General features: G+C 48.9%; 1 protein-coding gene across 2 annotated transcripts in view; it reads left to right on the top strand.

The window, feature by feature from the left end:
- The first annotated feature begins 402 nt into the window (after positions 1-402).
- LOC128330203 (bromodomain-containing protein DDB_G0271118-like) overlaps positions 403-16857 on the top strand; it is a 34493-nt gene continuing 18038 nt past the window's right edge. Inside the window, exons 1-4 of one of the 2 annotated variants that reach the window (XR_008310008.1) lie at positions 403-465; positions 2278-2367; positions 6353-6527; positions 9654-9756. Coding sequence is in view for 1 of the 2 variants with exons in the window: in XM_053262660.1 (XP_053118635.1) it covers positions 420-465; positions 2278-2367; positions 6353-6527; positions 9654-9696 (354 nt within the window). In the remaining variant the exon portion in view is untranslated. Of the gene's footprint in view, positions 466-2277; positions 2368-6352; positions 6528-9653; positions 9856-16857 lie in introns of those variants that run through there. The other variant, XM_053262660.1, reaches the window with a different exon arrangement.

Here is a 16857-nt window from a genome sequence, read left to right as displayed (position 1 = left end):
CTCACATTCACCAGCAAATGAATTTGAAAAGGGGTGGGTTAATAACGAGAAGCAAGAGGTGGCCAGCAGGGGGCGCAGTGAAAATCGCACCAGCAGCCTCCTTCCCATGTGACCTCCCCATCAGATGCCAGAAGAAAAAAGCAACCATCTGCAGGAGGCTCTGGATTCTCTGTGCACTCTCAGCTGATATTCATTGGCAAGCTCCGTTTGTAGCATATTTTACTGTCATCTAGAAAACCTCTAAATAATGGCATGATAGCCACCCCAAACCCTGAAGTTGGTTTGTTGTGACTCATTGTCACGAGATTGTGACCCACTGACCCCTTCTTCTGCTCAGTCTTCCAGTGCAGGTTCTCCAGTGCTCGGTAAGCCTCTTCGGCTCAAGGAGAGTGTGGATAAAGTCGGGGAAAAGAAACAGCATGATGAGGAATCCTCAAGAGACAAGGCTATATTCAGCCGGGAGAGGTATAAATGAAAGGAATATTCTCAGATCTGCATGGGTTACAGAACATCCTATCTCTGATTGCTCCCACACTAGCCCTTTCCTTCAGAATCACTCTCTTTCAGTCACTCACTTGTTACAGAGAATCTAGACGACGTCATTGCTAGCCTGTTGCGTTCCGATGTTTTCCGCATCCCCCTCCTGTCTCCCCCCCCCGGTGGACAAGCATTGCATTATTGAGGCACATGAGGAGTGGTTTGATGACAACGTGGTTGATTATGATGCTCTGCCATTTCCTGGCCCTGGTGGCCACTATATGTCCTGCAATGTCTCTTCCACAATTGTTTTTCAATAGAGGTTTGCCAGCTTTGAGGTGCTGATGTGGGAAGTTGCATTGAGGGACTCCTTGGGCAGCTTGGCATTGTTTTATTTTTTGTTTTTTAAATGAAACCTTTCTCTAATGTGCAAGAACATAAATAAACTTGGGAAATGGAGGACAAAATGATGGGGTTGATAGGGTGGTTTGCCATGCCTCTCTCCCACCATTTCCCAGAATGAGCCTGCAAATGAGCTTTTCCTGACTCCCGAACTCATGCTGAATATAAACAGCTGCCCTCTGCATTAATCCCCTCCCTACATATATGTAGGAGTCCATGCCATCGAACGCAAGGGGATTGACTTCATTCTGAGTAGACGTGCGTGGGAATGGGCTGTGCTTAATATCCGCTTTCATAGCCTGGGCACTGTCCAGATTACATGCTAAAACCGTGTCACTACTGCCCCTTCAGTGTGCTTCCGTCCTGCCTGTGTTTCGGCATCGCGGTCCCTGCGCTGTCAGCAAGGTGCCGCTCTCGTTTCTGATGTCCAGGGGCATCCCGCTAATGAGGCAAAGGGAGACGAGTGCCTCCTGGCCCACAGCCTCGGAGGGCCCCCCGGCCAGTCCTGGCTCTCTCCATTCTGCCGTGCAGCATGCCTGCAAGGGAGCGCAAAGGCAGCTGCCTGCCTGCCTGCCATTGCTCTCCCTGCTTCCTCGCCCATGCAGCGTGCCTGCGAGAGCGAGAGGGAGCTGCTGGGAGCCCGAGGTCATGGAAGGCGGGAAAGAAGCAAACTTCCCCTTGGCGAAGCTTCCTCCTCCCCGACAGGCTGAGGTCGCCGAGAAGAATGGTTTGGATCGCTGCTGAGCTCTGTCCTGCTGTTGCAGGAGGGGGGCGATTCTATCTGCCTTCTATTGCCCAGGCTGGATCTGGAGGTGGAAGAGGGCGGGAGACACTGTCGAGAAGACAAGAACAATTAAGCCCCCACCCCGTTCATGTTGTTTTGCCCTGGTATTCTCTTCGCTTCAAGAGACAGTTAATGGCTTCCCCATTGGAACAGTTTGCCTGTCATTCAGCTGTAAAGCTGAATCAAATGTGGGACTTCGGCACTGGGCATAGATCTTTGTGCCCTCCCCCTGGCTTGTAGAAGCAGAGGGAATTGTGCAAACCTGGGAAGACATGATGCCATACTCTTTCATGTACGTCATTGATTCCTGTTGCAGGATTTCGCCTTACTTAGCACACCATTTGGATTTGCTCTTTCTAAAAGTGTAGCCAGTACCCTGTTCTCGATACAAGCGGTTCATCGCTAAGGCTCTCTCTTTTCGACCACTAACACAATCTTGGCCATGATGGGAACCACTTTTGCAGGGCAAATTGGTGCAGTGTCGCTGTGCTAAGACAGCCAGGTTCATAACAGCCAAACAGTCTTGGAGACATGATACCCAGTTGTGAAACCATTGGAGACCCTATTACTGCTCTGCAAGCGCCACATAACTTTGGCTCTTCTCTCTTTGTCAGAGTTCCACCAGCGCCACCAAGCCCGCCAGGTCCACCAAGCCCGCCAGCGGTGGAACAATCGCCTCCAAGAAGGCCCAACCCAAGAAGAATGTAAGTAATGGTTGTATTCTATCCAATGAGGCTATTCTCATGATGGAGGAAAACCGGGCGAAAGGAGCCCAGCCCTGTTTTCCATCCTCGTGAGACCCACCAGGCTTGCGGGTGAGCCCAGTGATTCTCTGGCAGCTAGCCCGCCAATGTAGCCCTCCTTTCAACCCAGCTGAGTGAGTGCTCCACTAACCCGGGTTTTCTGATCGTGTGGCGCCTTGGCATGGCTCCGTGCCACGGCCACACACCAGGAGACCTCCGCCGGGAGGCTCAAACAAGCCTCCTGATCCCGGGGGTCTCCCCAGGATTCCTCCATACACTCGCGTGGGTCATCCTGCTAACAAGCAGAAGGTTGCTGGTTCGAATCCCCGCAGGTACTATATGGGGCAGCAGCAATATAGGAAGATGCTGAAAAGCCATCATCTCATACGGCGTGGTAGGAGGCAATGTTAACCCCTCCTGTATTTTATCCAAAGTAAACCCCAGGACACTGTGGACTCCAGGAGTCGAAATTGACTTGACGGCACACTTTACTTTACTTTTATTTTTGTGAGACTGCTCCCCCGTTCTTTACCTTTTGAATGCCATTTTGAATACATTTTGAATGCCAAATCACCACTTTGGGGGCAAATGGCCGCTTTGGTATGGTGGGGCGAATTTTCACATGGATAGAGCACAGTAGGAAAGTCTTGACTCTGCCCCTCGCTGCACAACACATTCCCAGATTGGGGCCCCCTGTGACTGAGAGTCCAAAGGGTCTGCTTCCAGGTTGCACTTGTCTTCTAATGATGGCTCTCAGGTCATGTGCAGGTTAGCCATCATTTGGTCACCAGGGCGCTTTCCAGATTGTGAGCCGTGCACCGCAAAAAGCGGTGTAAACTGCAACGTTTTGTGGTGCCAAATTCAACCGACATTAGAGAGCCATTATAAGGGGGAAAGCCTCCTACAACGGGCAGACACAGCTATTATTTTATTTTATTTTTGCAATGCAGATGCAACATTATAGGGCTGTGACACAGCAATAAAATCCAAAAGGCGGTGTCAGAAATAGGAAAGGCACCTTCCTTACAACACAGGGGCTGTGATGTCAAAACACAGGCTCCACAGAAGCACACTGAAGGGACCCTTTGTGACAGTGTGATAGCGTGCAATCTGGAAAGCGCCCTGTTCACACACTTGGAATCAGTTCTGCATTTCAAGCATAATGACAGCAAAGGCTTCTGCTTGCAGAATAACAGTCCCGCTTGAGTGCCCTGCCCTTCGCCGGCCAGATGCCACTTCACCTGCCAGCCACTGCTGGCTCCCCGCCACCCTCCCTCCCTGTCTCCATGACCTCCTTCGCTCTTCCCCATTGGGGATGGGTTTTTGAACTGCAGGTTCAGCAGTGAGGAGGGTGAAAAGGGAGCTTGTTCCTCCCACACTGCTGATCTGCAGTTCAAAGTCTCTCCGCATGGCAGTGAAGAGGAATGGGTGCATGAAAGAGGCAGTTCTGGCCTTGTCCCCGGATGCTGCTGTCAGTGTCAAGGGTGTGGCCAGCAGCGCATGGACCTCTCCTCGGGCAGCATCGGCACTGGAGCTGACACTGGATCTAGCGCTACAGCTGAGCGACTTTGAAAAAGCTGCTGTCTTTGAGAAGTAATTGCCAAGTGATGACCAAATGACAAGGGAGGAGAAGAATGCCGCCTCGAACCCCATTAAGTTTCTGAACTAGAGGGACCAATGGTCTGACTCAGTGGAAGGCAACTTCCTATGTAACTATGTTTAGGCCTCTCTTTAAGAGGGAGGAGAGGGCGCAGTGGGAAGGCACCGCAGCCAATCGAATGGAAAAGAGTGGCTGACATCCCGAGCAGCAAGAGGCTGCTGCTAACTCATCCAGAACGTTCCCAAGCAGCAGAGTGTGCATGCAGCAGGAGGGAGGAGCGATGTTCACTGTTCTCCCTGCCTCTGTCAGTATCCGTTGCCTTGCAAAAAGAGGTCCCTGAGGGATTTCTGGAAGGATGTACTTTCCGGATTGTAGGTATGTCTCAACTTTGAGATTGATATTTCAAAACACTTGATGGACATTCTGCCATCCATGGATGTCTCTCCCTCATGTGACTTCTGAACCTTGCTGAGAAGTAAAGTGTGCCGTCAAGTCGGTGTTGACTCCTGGCAACCCCAGGGGCGCAATTCCAGTGCTTGCCCTAGGCGCTCTTTGCCCTAGATATGCCCCTGGGGGAGGGGAGCAATTCTGGCTGCTCTTTCCTGCCCCAATCAGTGCTCTTTACCTTCCTATGAAGAATCTGTATGCAGTTGATGCAAGAATGCAGGCAGCCGGCAGGGCAGGCAGACGCTGTGTGGCCTGCTGGGCAACAAACAGCAGCACACAAACTACAGAACAGCAGCATGAAAACACCCAGCAGTTGCTGCTGCAGCTATCCTTACCCCGTAGACCCTGCTTGGTGCGGGCGGCCCAGACAGCTCTCGGGCCCGGCCTGCGCTCTCCACCATCCAATGGGAGCACCCACCCGCCGCCCCCGTCCCACGCTGCCCAGAGATCTTGTGTGAGTGTGCTGCTGCTTCAGCCTGTGCAAGTGAGTGGGGGGGGGTGCGGGTGCCGGGACCATCCGGCGGCACCCGCTGGTTGAATCTTGTGATGGTGGGGCATGGAAATTATGCCCCCTTCAGGGGGCGCCCAGAGCACGTGCCCTGGCTCCCCCACCCTGGATCCGCCTCTGCCCTCTGCTCCGGAACAATCTGGCTGAGTTAGGAGCAGATTTTCTGTTTGCTGCTCTGGATATCAGCCTGTAATAAATTTAAGGTGGCGATGATGATGATGATGATGATGACGATAACGATGATGGTGATGAACAACTTTGTTAGCTATCCCATAACAAATTGTTGTCTGGACGGCTGACAACATGAAATTAATAGATGAAATGAAAACATACAACACATTAAATCATAAGAGACCAAAAGGGGCAGGGGTGGGGGTGGGGAGAGGAAATACAAAATGCAATACAAAGAAATTTTAAAACTCTTTTAAAATCAGTTTTAAAAAATCAAATTTGAAAATCAAAATTTTAAAAGCCCGACAGAACAAAAAGGTCTTTAGGTGGCATCTAAAAGAACAAAGTGAGGAAGCCAGGCGAAGCTCACTCAGGAAGCTATTCCATAAATGGGGTGTTACCAGCCAAAAGGCCCTCTCCCTAGTAGTCACCCACTTCACCTCCTTTGGCAAGGGCACTCAGAGGAGGGCCTCTGAAGAAGAACTTAAGGTCCTGGTTGGGACATATGGATCAAGGCACTTTGAACTTTGGGGCCGAAGTCCAGGGCCTCCACCAGGCTTCTCTCTAACATTGATTCGCAGATGTTGTTGACCACAGCTCCCGGAATCCCCAGCCAAAGGCCACTGCAGCCAAAGGCTATTGCTGGGAGTTGTAGTGAACAGTATCCGGAAATCCCTGCTAGAGGCAACACTGGCCTCCACACCCCTTGGGGGCCCCCAATTCCTTTTTAGTTTGTTTTGGGTGGTGTGGTCTCCACTGGCCCTCAATGGACCAGGCACTCAAGTATAACTGTGACCTGATTCAGGTGCTTTAGAGACAGAGGGGGGAGTGGTGGGGGGAGATATGTGGGATGGGAATATGTTAAGTTGTGTGTTGAAACATTTCTGCTAGTGCATATCTGCATAAGTTTACATCTGTTTTATATTCTTACGTTCTTGTGAGTTCAGTAGCTGTTTGTGCCCTCAAGAACCCACGTATTAAAAATATTGCATGTGTGTATGTGTGTGTAGGGGCATGATGCTTAAGTTGCAGGGTGGGGTGCTCCAGAAACCTTTAGGTCCAGGCTCCAAAATTACCTAGGTGCACCTTTGCCTCTGATAGAGCACAGACTGTTTGGAGTAAAGGTGTATCTGGTTGGTTTGTGTAGTGCTGTAAGCAAATGTGCTCAGGCTGGCCTAGATGCAGCAGATTCTCTTTAATGTCTGTTTTCATTCTGTCAGGTCCACAACACCACCCCTGTTTGAACCTCCATCTGCACCTCCATCCACACCTCCATCCGTATATCAGTCTGTACCTCCATCTGCACCTCCACCTGTACCTCTATCTGCACCTCCATCCGCACTTCCATCCGTACATCAGGCCGTACCTCCATCTGCACCTTCGCCTTTACATGGGGTAAGTAAATGTAGAGTTATCTGGGCTTGCTTCTTCCTTTCATTAACCTCGTCATTTTAGAGCTGGTCTGTAAGACAGCCTAGTACAAAGTACGATTGTCAGATACATTTTTTTCAAGGTAGCTAATTTGCACAACTTTTACTCATACCAGTTGACTCTACCCTACATGAACCATCCACTCCCCCTCTGAGCAGACTTAATATAGGATGCTCTGCATGCATTGCAATATACTTAGGCTTAAAACAATCACAAATGAATCAGTTCCCACTAAGACATAGTCAGAAAAGAAATGGAATCTCTGCTTGTTAAAGGTGGGCCAGAGAAAGTTGTTTTAAGTACTTCACCCACTCCCAGTCTCTATCCGGGGCGTAGGATGGCTGGCAGCAACCCTGGACAGGCAGGTGCCTGCCTTTTTCCTGCCAATGCTGCCAGGCCGGACCCCCCGCCGCCCAACGAGGTCTCCTCTGCCAGCACCAGGTCTCCCTACACAGATACTGCTACTGCCGCTGCCTCCTCCTCTGATGGCAGGCTTGTCCCCGGCTGTGCTGTCCCTTGCCGGCCATACCCCTTCGACCCTATGTCAGGACACCAATGCAGGAGGCGTTTCTGGGGCTGAGCAGCATGTGTGGCGCATCCAACTGGAGAGTGCATTCTGTGTTGGCCCAGCTGGGGCTTCTTTGCCTTGCTTGACAGGGAGAGGTAGGAAGAACCCTACTGGGCCGGCGCAGAAAGCACTCGCCGACTGAATGGGCCATGCAGACACGTAATCAGGGTGGGGCAGGCAGGGCACGTGCCCTAGGCGCCAGTTGCAGGGGAGCGCCAAGTGCTTGCCATGCCCCGCACCCAACCACCACAGTTGTGTGTTTTTTTCAGGGTTGGTTGGTTTGTTTTGGAAAATCCCCCCCTGCTGGGTGCCTGCTGCCACCCCCACTCACGCAGCCGCGCAAGTCGCACAACAGAAATCTGAGTCCCGGCGGAGAGCCTGCGCCCCCGCCCCTACCCCCCCCAGAGCACTGACTTTCCGATTTTTTTTTAGGGAGCGTTTGCTGCCTTAAAGCATCTATTCCCCTTTCTCTTCCTCCAGAGGGGGAAAATAGATGCTTTCAGGCAGCAAGCCTGCCCTGAAATGAGACTGAAGAGCTCTCTTCAGCTCTTTAGAGCTCGAGGCCACACTCCTTTGCATGTGATGTCATCATGTGATACTTCACATGCAAAAGGGCATGGCCTAGAGCTCTAAAGGGCCGGAGGGAGCTCTTCAGTCTCATTTCAGGGTAGGCTTGCTGCGTGAAAGCACCTCTTCACTCCAAGGTGTGCTCCTTATTCAGTAAACAAAATTTTGCAGGCAACGCCTCTCCACATCCAGCTCAAATCCTATCTTCCTTTCTTTGGGTGGGCTTTTCTCTGTGCTCTGTTGTTGGAGGGGGTTAGAGGGGAGGGGTGCGGAAGAGAGTAGGTACTTAGCTGTGCTGGTTTGCCCTTCCAGCAGCTCATGGGTAATAGCTTTGCTGTCTGCTTTCGTGGAATAGGGAATTGCAAAAATAAATTGCTTTGAATTATTTTGTAGAAGGCATAACTCTTATGCGAGTAGTGTTCATGGTTCATCTTTGGTGATGTATTATAAAACTGTATTGAGTTGTCTGCACTTCTACAACAGACACATGTAATACTCTCTCGGGTGTGGGTGCTTTTGATTCGAATTACACATGGCCACTGGCAGTTGCGAGTTTCAGCAGAAAAGGAAAAAAATAACTGCTGGGGGAAAATATCATGATCCTTTGCTTTTTGTCCCTTTGCTCAGACGTATAGTTTTTCACTAGCTGATTTTAATTAAAAAAGCAAAACAGTTGAGGTGACTGGTACCTGCATCTATTGCATAATGTTGATTTGCCTCACTGTTCCACTGTAGTGCTGTTAGTGCAACTAACCGTTCTCAGCGTGCAACTGTTGACACTTATAGATGCTCTGCAACGCTTTCTTTTTTCCTTTTGGATTGTAGCACTGTGTTCTGCTTCCTCCTGTTGTGGTCCAGGCCTGATTTATATACTGAATATGCTCATTAGCTAGCATACAAAATGAGGCCTGTCTCATAGTGTCACCAAGTGACCAAGTTCTTTTATATAGTGACCATGTAGGATCTGGACGCAAGGAAGAAAGGAGATCAAACCAAACCTAAATGATTCAATGGGCTTTATTGAGTATAAAAGAATAACAACATCAATCTAACTGAGCAGAAAGCAGAACATTCTATCAATATTACTAACAGTATTTCAACCCTAACCAGCAACAATATTCACCCAGTGTTCCTAACTAACACATGTGTGTGTATTAAATCTTCCTAGAGCCTAATACAACTCAGATAGAGATGGAAAAAGGTGGGGGGGGTAAGGAAGGCTGAGGACTGGCATGGTTTGGGGAGATCAGGAATTAGTAGAGGGACGAGGGGAAAGGAGAAGAAGGGGAAAGGATGGAAGGATCCAAGGCTTGTAGAGGCAGCATATTACCAGGATCAGAGGCTTGAGAGCAGTGGATCTTTCAGCTGAAGGAGAAAAGCTGTTGGCTGGAGACAAGAGCTTTTGGATCAAGCATGCAGTTTGCTCAGAGCATGTCTGAGAGTCAGAGCACCATGGCTGGGGAAGTCTTGACTTCTCATTGCGCAGTGGAAGTCACAGACAGTTCCTGTCCATGGCCAGAGTTCCTGCCTCTAGCCCTACGGCTTGGGCAGCAAACCCTTGGATAGCTCATGAGCAGATCTTGCTTGTAGGCACAAGATTGCGTGGCACGTCTCGTACTCGAATTAGAATTGTATAAACCAGCCCACTATGAGGAATTACGGTTTTGCAATAATTTCAGTCCGTAGGAGACCAGGTTTAGAGCGGGAATGCTGCAAGACACCTTGTCTGTGTAGCTGCAATCCTGTCAAAGATCTGTGAGAGCCAGAATTGGGCTGTGCTGGCAAACCACAAAGCAAGGTTTGAAGGTTATGGAAAAGCAATTGTGAAAACCAGCCCACAGTTTCTAGTTTGCCATTGTAATGGCAACAAAGAAATGTCTCCCCGATTCACTGGGGGAAACTCAATTTACTGAGTGCATTTTAATTTAATTATTTTATCTACTTCATATTTTCAGAAGTTCGGGTGCAGGAAGCGAGGGGGGAGAAAGCGAAGACTGAAGAAGCGCTACTGAGCGGGGAGGAAGGTGGTCTGTAAAACACCAACCTTTGGTTTTTTTTGTAAATATGATTATTTTTGTATATTATTATTATTATTATTATTTCTGTTATTGTTATTGTTACTGTTATTATTATAATAATTAAAAAACACATTATTCTGAAAGACACACCTCTTCTTCTCCTCCATGGTCTCTGCAGCAAGAGTTCTGCTTATTTACAGAACAACATTTGGAAGCTTCGGAGGTTTTGTAGGGCATTCTGGTTCCTGCTCTGAAATGGGGACACCTGTGCACTGTGCGTGCCTCTAGGGCAGGAAGAATACTCCTTTCCCTCAGTTACCTGACAATCATAACTCTAGCAGCATAACTCTAGCAGCAGCAGGGGTAGATCCGCCTGAGGACTTGCTCACCCACCTTTCGCTGCCTCTGCTGCAGGCCCCCCACTGACCCCACCAACCACTGCCTCTGGTAGTAACTTGTGAAAGGCTTTGGTGTACGGGCTTAAGGGGAGGAGGCTGCTTGGTGGCAGCAGTTTCTTGCCCAGCCCCCAGTTGCCAGTCTTGAAAGTGTTGGGAATTCTCTCTGGTAAGAGAATCCCTTTTTCATTACAGCAGAGTGCACAGAGGCACAACACAGCGGAATTTGGTTAGGCATGCGTGTATGCTGAGAGTAAAGTAACTTGGAGCCAGTTCATAGTTTCAAATCAATATAAAAGCCATTTATTAAAGAACTCCATTCTAGATAGGAAAGTGAGGAGTTAGGCTCTCTAATCTAGCTAGCTAGCTGGATACGGATGGATTCTGCATCTCTGCACACATGGTGCAGGGAGAGGAGCTTACATGTTCCAAGGTAGAAGGAAAAGGAAGAGAAGGGGGAGAGGAAGGAAGTGGCTGGAAGGAAAGAAGTGTCCCTGAGAGTAGCAATCTACATTCCAATGGGATAGTGTCAGAGCGGTAGAGAAGGGATGACCAGTGTCTTGACCCTCTAGCCCTCTGACTCACTAGTCTGTCCTCCACTGTCTTTGAGACAAGAGACTGTGCAAAGTTCTTCACTTCCAGCAGAAAGGTGGCCAAGGTAATGAGAAAAGGCTGCCAACTAGGAAACAGTCTCCTCAATCTGTGCCCCTTTAAATGCTGTGGAAGGTGTGAGGCTATCATAGTTTTCCTCAGGTGAGCAAGAACCTGGGTCTGCTCCTACTTGGCAGGGAGAAAGTTCCGGAAGAGTAAGCTGAGTTTTGATCGGGGATGCTCAACTCTGGTCCTCCTGCAGATATTGGCTTCCAACTCCCATAATCCCTGTCTATTGGCTACTGTGCCTGGGGATTATGAGAGTAGTTATCCCAAAACAGCTGGGGGGCCTAAGTTGAGCAGGTCTGCCTTAGAGGTATCAAGTGTTCACAACACCTCTGACCACTGGCAGAGTAATTTGTCCCTCAGAGTTATCCCCTAGCGCCATGCCTTGACTTGCCCTGCTGCCACAGGATCAAAAGGAGAGCCTGGCACATGCTAAACATGAAACATGCTTTCTCGTGCTAGTTGGATAGGACTTCCTGATGCCAAGTCAGTAATAGACTGTCTGTTGCCAGGGCTTTGTTTCTTCCCAGTTTCTGGCCCACTGAGTGACTAACTGGAGCATAACAGAGTGGCACTGGAATCACATCTCGGTACTTGGAGCGCTGCCCGCAGGAATTTAGACTGTACAAGTTCCAGAGCCACAATGTTGGGGAAGGGGCCCAACTGGGCACCATCGAGAAGCTAGCTAGTGACTTGGCTGTGAACAGTTCAAGGGCCGCGGATACATAATGGCCTCCTCTTGTCGGCAGGCATTTGAGAATGGCAGAGGCACTTCTCTGGACATTTAAAGCCAGGTGTTCTTTATAGCCTTTCCTAGAGCCACCAGAATGGAAAACTACTCCCAAGTCTTTGAAGCGTGCAGCTTGCTCAATCTTATGCCCCTCAATGTGCCAAGAGTGGATCTTGGGCCTCCTGACAAAGGCCATCATTTTAGTTTTGTGATCATTGATTTCCAGGCAGTTCTCCCTGCAGTGCAGCGTCAGGGCCCTCAGTGTTCTTCTAAGGCCAATGGGGGTCCTTGAGAGGATGGCTGCATCAGCCACGTAGAACAGGATGGCAATGTATCTCCCAGCGTGCTTTGGAGGGTGGAAATCTGGGTTGCTGAGCTGGCCCATCATAGAGTTAATGTAGAAGTTGAAGGGGAGTGGAGCCATAGTGCATCCTTGTTTGATGCCCTTCAGCTCTTGTGAGGTGGCCTTGGGGGCAACATCTCACCTGGAGTGATGTGTTCGCGTGCAGGGTGCGATGAAGTTATAGCAGGCGCCGGTCAATGGAGGAGGCTTCCAGCTTCTCCCTTCATTTGACTCGTGAGATGGAGTCGAATGCTGCCTTAAGGTCGATGAAGGCAGCATAGAGGGAGGTCACCCGGCAGGAAGCGTATTTCCTGATAAGGTGCTGTAGAACTAGGCACTGGTCGATGGTGGAACGCCCTTCCCTGAAGCCCGCTTGTTCCTCAACAAGAAGATTTTCCTGTTCCAATCCATCTTTAAGCTTCCCGGATAGGTGTCTCGCATTAGGTTTGCTGATGGTATTGAGCAAAGTGATGGGTCTGTAATTGGCAGGGTCATCCTTCTTGCCCCTTTTAAATATAAGGCAATGATCACTGCCCCCCCAGTCCTTGGGAATTTGGGCACTCGTGTCAACATTGGTGAAGTGCGAAGCCAGGACAGGGGCCCACCAGTCTAGCTTATTTTTAACGGCCTCTGGTGGAATAAGGTCCTCGCCTGGAGCCTTCCCCAGTCTTAACTGGGTGACTAGACTGTGAATCTTTGAGGTTGACACTGGTGCCCACGCTGGAGTGTCTTCAATGGCACAGGTGGAGTTTCTGCAAACAGCAGCAGGCTCTTTGTATAGGTCATGAAAATAGTTCTCCCAGATCTCTGGATGAAGATGACAGTCCAGGTGATTTGGATCATAAGTGGGAGATTGCTTTGTAAAGATGCCAGAACATGGCAGAATCTTTGGCTCTAATGGCCTGAATGAGACTAATCCAGGCATCTTTCATGGCATCTCTTTCCTTACGAAGCAGCAGAAGTTTGTGCTGTCTTTTCTGCAGAAGGAGATTCTGTGCGGCCAACTGTCCAGAACTAGCTTTATAGACTTGATAGGTGTAGGGATGGGCTTTTGGGGCTTTAGCACAGTCCTTATCCAACCACTGCTTGGAGGCCTGTTGGCACTGTGCACGTAGCTGACAGATCTTGCGAGAGAGGAGCTGCTGTTATTCCTGGACGAGGGCATTGTAGGACACCAAAGGTGGAGAAGTAGGGTCGTTAGTTAGTGAGGATGATTGAATACGCTGCATGTGGTCAGAGGCGAATAGCTCACTTAGTGCTTGATCCAGTTGTGGAGACCCATTTAGCACGGCAATATGCTCCTCCCGCCAAGGATATGGTGGGATGATCATGGTTCTCCATAAGGGACTGATAGATGAAAGGCTTTAGAAGGAGCAAGATGGGGAGATGATCACTGTCAAATTTGGGGACAACCTCAAAACCATCCACCAGAGGGAGAAGGTTCCCTGAGGCGATAAAGTAGTCAATCAGACACATCCCAGAGCCAGCCAGATAAGTGAAGCTGGAAAGATGGTCATTTTCAAGCGAGTCCTTCAGAATGCAGAGATTAAGTCTGGTGGTCATTAGACTCAAGCAGAGACCTGCATAACTTGACCTTTGCTCCTTTGAAAGACGGATAAGAGGGAGCCCGTCTGCCTCGGGACTAGAAGCCTGAGGCTTCCTTTGTATCGGAGTGAGATAGATGTTAATTTTCAGCAGACTGCAGCAGCCGAATTGAATCAAAACTGCCATAGCATATTGTTTGAGCGGTGGAAGCAGCTTCGAGGATGCGTGTAGAGAGGTAGCAACAAGCACACCCAGGCCACCTTTGCATCTGCCACAGCCTGCCCCAGGTACAGCTCCACCTGTATAAGAGTGAAAGGCATTGAGTAATATCTCCCCGGATGAGTCTGAATAGCAAGTCCTGGGGACAAACTACAGGGCAGGCCTGCGGTCTTAATGTCCTGCTTGTGGGCTTTCGTGAATCATCTGGCTGATCACTGTTGGAAACAGGATGCTGGACTAGATGCATCTATGCAACCCAGCAGAGCAATTCTTACATTTGTGTTAAGATGATGAAAATGGTCTCTTTATCATTTGGCCACCTGCCTCTCTACCTAGTCTACCATTTCAAATTACAGAAAATTTAATCTACAATCCAATCTTCAGATGCAAAACAAAAGCACTTAAAAACAGAAATAACACCCAGCATCCCTGTCAGCCTCTACTATTCAGCACCCCCAGTTTCCTCCCCACACTTCTGAGATTTCACCAAGTACTAGACACACCTTTCAAGACCATCATTACAGCCTTGAGGACGGTAGATCTTCTTTTAGAAGAAAACGTCTCAGGACACTGAATTTCTTTCAAAATACTGTGCTTGTGCAATGCAACGGTAGAATCAGGGAGCACATAGACTTCTGGCAGAGGAGTGGTTGGCCTGCTGGATCCAAACACAGCTTTGATGTAATGCCTCATATGACCTCTGTAGCACAAGATGGAGCCACACTCCAGTAGCTCCAATCATGCAAGCAAAGCATCTCCGATGGGTGTGCCCAAGCACACCCACATCCATGCCATGTTCCAGGCAGGATTCAAGCTCACCTTCCATCCCTACCCCTGGGAGAAGAAGTTTGTGCAAATCTTCTAATACAGGATTCCCAACCTTTTTAAAAACAAGCATACCTTTTCTGCTCACAGACCAGTCCTTCAATTCAGATACCCTGTAGAGATTGTCTCTGTGTGTGTGTTTGTGTGTGTGTGTGTGTATTGATGGATGGATGGATTGATTGATTAAGTGCCATCAAGTCGGTGTCACCTCTTAGCAACCACATAGATAGATTCTCTCCAGGGTGATCTCTCAGGTCTCTCAGTGATGCATTCATTGCTGTCATAAGCGAGTCCATCCACCCTGTTGCTGGTTGTCCTCTTCTCTTTCCTTCAACTCCCCCCAGAATTATAGACTTCTCAAGGGAGCTGGGTCTTTGCGTAATCTGTCTGAAGTACGATAGTTTGAGTCTCGTCATTTGTGCCTCGAGTGAAAATTCTAGATTGATTTGTTCTATGATCCATTGGTTTGTTTTCCTGGCTGACCATGGTGTCCTCAAGAGTCTACTCCCGCACCAAAGTTCAAAAGCGTCAATGCTTTTTCTATCTTGTTTCTTCAAAGTCCGCCTTTCACATCCATAGAATGTCATGGGGGAAACCATTGTCCAAACGATTCTAATCTTTGTAGGTGTAGACTCCTCACGGCATCTAAATATCCTTTCTGAGGCCTTCATTGCAACCCTACCAAGTGCTTGTCTGCGGCGTATTTCTTGACTGCTGGATCCTTTACTGTTGACAGTCGATCCTAAAAGGGAGAAGCTATCCACCACTTCAGTGTCTTCAGTGTCTATTCTGAGGCTGGTTGCTGTACCCCTTTCTTGTCTTTAGTTTAGTCTTCTTTACATGTAATTGTAGTCCCATATTTTCACTGTGCTCCTTCACTTTCATGACTAGAGCCACATTCTCAGCTCTCAGAGTGGTGTCATCAGTGTAGCGCAGCTTATTGTGTATCTATGCACACACAAATCTAAAGGTTACAGTTATGAAAAAGCTTACTCCAGTCACTGGCTTACATCCAGACTCAGTTACTCAAGAGTATTCCCACTGAAATTAATCAACTTGTCCCACTAATTTCAAGAAGACTGCTGATGACTCACTTGCCCTGGATGTAGGTCTGTGGCTGGAGTAGCCTACCTCATGACTGTAGCATTAAAACTTGGCGCTGATATTCCGTCGGTCAGGATGAGGGAAGGAGTACGCTGAGCTTCCGCACGTCGCCAGCCAGTCAGAAGCACAGGAAGAGAGGCTTCACCCTCCTCCCTCCCCTTCTACAATAGATACATCACTGAGAACATGTTGGCTTCCAGCCGGCAGTCCTCAGATGAGGAACACATCGTGTGGCAGGAGGTCTCTGCATAGCCCCGAGAGCCCTTCAAGTACCACTAGGGGTACTAGTACCCCCTGTTGGGAACCCCTGTTCTATATACAGAGAGTTCTTTTTTAATTCATATCCAGGTCTCCATCTGTACCAGAGAGAGGCCCTTTCCACAGCAAGTCTGCACAGCTACAAATGGCAAAACGTAACCAATCACTATCTTGGCTTCAATGGCTGGTCTAGTTGCCTCATCACGGTAAGGATGACCTGCTGTTTTCACTGTCATTTCAGTGAAAAGAAGCTTTCATACCAAGTCTGCAGGTATGCTTCATTTAAGTGTCATGACTTCCCTTCATGGGTAGGTGAGAGAGCAAGCCAGTAGCTCATTGTGTGCTGAGCATAGACAGAAGTCTGCCAATTGCTAATCACTTCTATAACCAAATGGTCTGGGAATTCACTACCTCGGAGAAGTGATGAACTAGTTTGATCTAATATGTAAGCAGCTCTCCACTATAAATGTATTGGGTCTACAGATGTGGATTGGCTTTGGTAGCCAGCTCTTCATAGTTGCCAACGTCCTCCCCAGGGATGTCTGCTTGCCCAGCACAAAGCCAGACTCCTCCTCCCTCCAAATTCCCAGTGTGTGGAGAACTCAGGAGTTGAGAGGAGTCTCTCATTTTGTGCTCGCCTACAGTATTGTTGCCGGAAATATTCCTAGTCACTCATGGTGACCTGCAAAACGTTGAGATATAAAGGCAGTTCACACAAAGCTCCTGTTTTAGGATTGTGTGCAAGGGAAAGGCTGGAGAGAGAGAAGTGATTTCTGGGGGAGAGGAGCTGAGCCAGAGAGTGCCTTCCTACCCAGCTCGCATGCCCAGCAGTTTACCCAGGCAGGTAGAAACATATGTCTGTTCTAATCAGAGCCATGTGAACTGCCTCACAGAGCACTTTGAGGGGGATGAGGGTGGGAAAGGAAGCATGGGATGGATGGAAGTAGTGGGACTTCTATTATTATTATTATTATTATTACACTTATATCCCGCTCTTCCTCCAAGGAGCCCAGAGCGGTGAACTACATACTTGAGTTTCTCTTTCACAACAACCCTGTGAAGTAG

This window comes from Hemicordylus capensis, chromosome 6 (genome assembly GCF_027244095.1).
Source record: "Hemicordylus capensis ecotype Gifberg chromosome 6, rHemCap1.1.pri, whole genome shotgun sequence".
Classification (NCBI taxonomy): Eukaryota; Metazoa; Chordata; class Lepidosauria; order Squamata; family Cordylidae; genus Hemicordylus; species Hemicordylus capensis.
This window is presented reverse-complemented; position numbering and strand designations above follow the sequence as displayed.